At 45.7% G+C, this 4,088-nt stretch overlaps 1 protein-coding gene across 1 annotated transcript in view; it reads left to right on the top strand.

The window, feature by feature from the left end:
* Nucleotides 1-421: 421 nt before the first annotated feature.
* The window catches only part of HEATR6 (HEAT repeat containing 6), a 36,464-nt gene continuing 32,797 nt past the window's right edge, over nt 422-4,088 (top strand). Inside the window, exons 1-2 of the mRNA XM_007947903.2 lie at nt 422-640; nt 3,974-4,081. Of these exons, the coding sequence (XP_007946094.2) occupies nt 422-640; nt 3,974-4,081 (327 nt within the window). The remainder of the gene's footprint in view (nt 641-3,973; nt 4,082-4,088) is intronic.

Genomic DNA, 4,088 nt, shown 5'->3' with positions numbered 1-4,088 from the left:
GTGGGTTTGAACCGCCAGCCTCTGGTTAGCAGTCAAGTGCCTCAGGCACTATGCCACCAGAGTTCCCTCAAGAAGACACCTCACTCTCACTGCCATAGAGTAAGATCCACCCATAGTGACCCCTCCTTGGGTTTCCCAAGCAGTATCACCACGGAAGCAGATTGCCCAACCTTCCTTCCAAGGAGGGGCAGGTGAGTTTGAACCGCCAGCCTTCTGGTCAGCAGTTAAATGCCTCCCCAAGAAGACACAGGAGGCGAAAAAGTTTTCAAGCCAATCTCTGACTAGCATTTGGGGAGCATCAGGCTCAGGCGTCACGTAGTCTTGGAAACCAATCTGGTCCAAATAAGGCATTTCCTGTACGAAATCAATGGGGAAGGGGGGGCGTAACCCGGAAGTACTTTTATGTCTTCCTAGGGGTAACATGGCGGCGGTGCAACTTGCTGGTTCCCTGCTGTGCGGGCCGCAGCGAGAGGCGCCGGGGGAGCCACCTGTCGAACCTGGGAATGGGTTCCGCCGCCTGTCCGCCAGGCTCCGTGCCCTGCGCCCAGACGACAGCAACTCCGCCCGCACCGAGATCCACCTGCTCTTCGACCAGCTTATCTCCGAGAACTACAGCGAGGGCAGCGGCGTGGCCCCGGAGGTAGGCGATGCGCCTCAGAGGGGAGGACCAGAGCGTCTGCTGCCCCTGGCTCCACCCCTCAGGAACTTAAGCAGGTAGCTCCCTCCCTCCCGCCTCTGCGGGCTTTTTTCCCACCCCCCTCCTTCGGGTTGGGAGCTCTGGTAGCGTAGTGCCTAAGGCACTTGACTGCTAACCAGAAGGCTGGCGGTTCAAGCCTACCACCCACTCCTCAGAAGGAAGGTTGGGCAGTCTACTTCCGTAGAGATAGCGCCTCGGAAACCCAAGGAGGGGTCGCTCTGAGTCGGGTCCGACTCCACGGTACATAACAACAAGAACAACAGCTTCGGATTCCTTAGTTCCAGGCTTGTTTGCGCCTTCCGGTCGAGGCACGTTTGCCATTTGGAAGACCTTGCAGTGCTTGGCAACCTTACATCTTTCAAAACCCAATTTGATGATACCTGTTCCGATAAAACCTCAAGTGTCGCCTCTGGTACACCTTTCCTCCCTTTCCCCCTCCCTTCCTCCAGTCCTTGTGCATCCAAAACAATTGGCAGAACAGATTAATTGGTACCGTTTATTGAGTACATGGTACACGGACCACGTACAGTAAAAATGCACGGTTCTAGGAATCCTAAAAAGTGGGAATTATTAGATCTGTCTTACTGACGAAAATACTCAAAAAGATCCAGTGTCATATTGATGACAAATGGTGGAGCTAGAATTGGAACCAAGTCTGTCACAGAGTTCTTGTGTTTTCTATTCCATGCTAGCTCCTCCGACTATGCCCTCTCATTAGAAGCTGATTTCACACTCTCTGAGTTCCTTATCCCTACACATCAGGCCTTGGATACCACCTGTGTTGTTGTTGTTATGTGCTGAATTCCCTAAACTCTTGACCCAGCCTTCTGGTGCTCACAGGCAGGTCACACTTGCCAGTCCCTAAAATGACTCCATTATCGCCATACATTTTCTTCCTCCTCCCAACCCGTTTCATGCTTCAGCACACACAAAATATGCACAAGCCCACCAAGTCACTCAACACTACAAACACTGGCTCTTCCCCTTTCCTTCGTCCCACATGCTATCCATTATTGGATTCTTCAGAATTGCCTCATAAACATTTTCTGTGTTCATCCACTCTTCTCCATTACCATGTACCTTAGACCTTCAGGCATGGTGACTCTTGCCTAGACTATTCCATTGGTCTCCTGACTGATCTGCCTCCAAACCATTTTTTGCTCTGCTGCCAGGGTGAACTTTTTTATAATGGGGAAAATAAATATCTGAGTCAAGGTCTTATTGGGAAACATTTTAATGCATAAATGGTCAAAGTAAGTTTCAGAACAATCCATACAATATGAGATCAATATGAGGAAGAATTAAAACCAAACCCCTTGCTATTGAGTCGATTTGACTCATAGCAACTCTGTAAGGACTGAATAGAACTGCCCCATAGGGTTTCCAAGGCTGTAAATCTTTACAAAGCAGAATGCTACATCTTTCTCTCACAGAGTGGCTTGTGGGTTCAAATTGTCGACCTTTCAGTTAGCAACTGAGCACTTAACCACTGTGCCACCTTAATAGGAGGAAGGGAAGGAGGAAATTTAAAATATATGTATATATTTCTGTGTTGGACTGGGTTCTCAAGAGAAACAAAACTGGTAAAGCTTATATAGAGATAGAGAAAGAGAAATTTATCTTAGGAAAATGGCTCACACACTTATAGAAGCTGGCAAGTCCAAAGTTCTTGGATCAAACATCAAGCTGGAGGCTTTTCCCGACTCACGCAGCTGCAGGGGCTGAGGAGCTCAAGGTTGGCAGGCAGTACACTGGCTGTTGACTCCAATGAATGATGAATCCAAGATCTCCAGGCCGCCAAATGGTGGGTTGTTAGCTCACGGACAGTTGTAGGCAGCACAATAGAATCCTGATCCACAGAAGAATGTCTCTTTTCCCAGGATGTCCATAAATATGCTGGAAGTGGGCCACACCCCTAGGGAAACTCCCTTTCAACTGATTGGCTGCTCAAAACATATTCATCTGATCCCATGGAAATAACCACATCACAACTGCTTAAACCACACAGAATTGTGGTCCAGCCAAGTTGACACACATCTCCAACTATCACAATTTCCATATGCAAAGAAAAAGGTCTGGAAGAGTTCACAACAAAATAATAGTGTGTATCACTGAGGAGCACAGTACGGTGGAGAGAGTAGTCAAGGGGACTTTTGCTTTATGTTTATAATTGGTTTTTTTTTTTTTTTTTGCAACAAAAATATGTGCCCTTAAGTCTCTTCTCCTGTCAGTCTTCCTTTTGTACCTTGTCATTTAAAACTTACTGTTCTTCAAGCACATGATGGGGTTTCACATCTCTGTGTCTTTGCACAAGTCATCCCTTTTGCTTGCAGTGTCCTTTGGTGCCTTGTCTGTCTGGTAAATTGCTATTCATCCTTCAGTTCATTCTAGATTCTGCTTCAAAATCACCTCCACAAGACCTTTCTAATTACATTGTTACCTCCTTTGACATCCCATTTGTGCTCCATCAAGTTAATGCGTCATTCTTTCAGCACTTAATTCACTTCAATTGTTTGTGGAAATTTCTATCTCCCACACTAGATATTTAGTTCTTTGAGACTCAGGAGTTTTGTTTTGTTTTTTAACCTCTGGAGTCCACGGACCTAGCATACTAACTGGCACAAAGCAGATGCTCAGAGCCTTTTTATTCAGCAAACATCAATGGATGGTGTGATCTTTAGAATTCCCTGATTTTATAGAAGATCTATACAAGTATCATTTCTGATTTTCCCAATGGCATTGAAAGTCTGGCGTGCTACCTTTTTGGTGTTTTTGACATTAGTGTGTGCTTTTATTTTCTGGCTGCTTTGCTTTGGATGTTTAACTATACTGTCATTATACCAGGGAGCTCTGGTAGCATAGTGCCTAAGGCACTTGACTGCTAACCAGAAGGCTGGCGGTTCAAACCTACCAGCCACTCCTTGGAAGGAAGGTTGGGCAATCTACTTCCACAGGGATACCGCCTCAGAAACCCAGGGAGGGGTTGCTATGAGTCGAGTCCGACCCGATGGCACATAACAGCAACAACAACATCATTACATCTGTAGAAATTCTGGAATGTTTAGCCTGACAAAAACCATATATTCCCTTCTTTGTTTTTAGCACATTCTGTTCAGTAATGTCATTTTATTTTTACCTTACTTTCTGCATTAGACTTTTCTTTCCCCATCCTTGGATATGAATGACCACTTTTATCTTCCCATTTGCCTGCTTTGGGGAAATCTTCACTTGATTGACAAGTATATCACCATTTCTTTTCTTTTTTTGTTTTGATAGGATGTCAGTGCTCTTCTTGTCCAAGCTTGCCGACTGGTGCATCTTAATCAGAATCATCTTGTCAGCAAAGTGTCTCAACTTATTCACCATTTACTTAACAGACTACAGGTAATCA

This window comes from Orycteropus afer, unplaced genomic scaffold, assembly GCF_000298275.1.
Source record: "Orycteropus afer afer isolate SDZICR_OR568_19922 unplaced genomic scaffold, OryAfe1.0 scaffold00196, whole genome shotgun sequence".
NCBI lineage: Eukaryota > Metazoa > Chordata > Mammalia > Tubulidentata > Orycteropodidae > Orycteropus > Orycteropus afer.
This window is presented reverse-complemented; position numbering and strand designations above follow the sequence as displayed.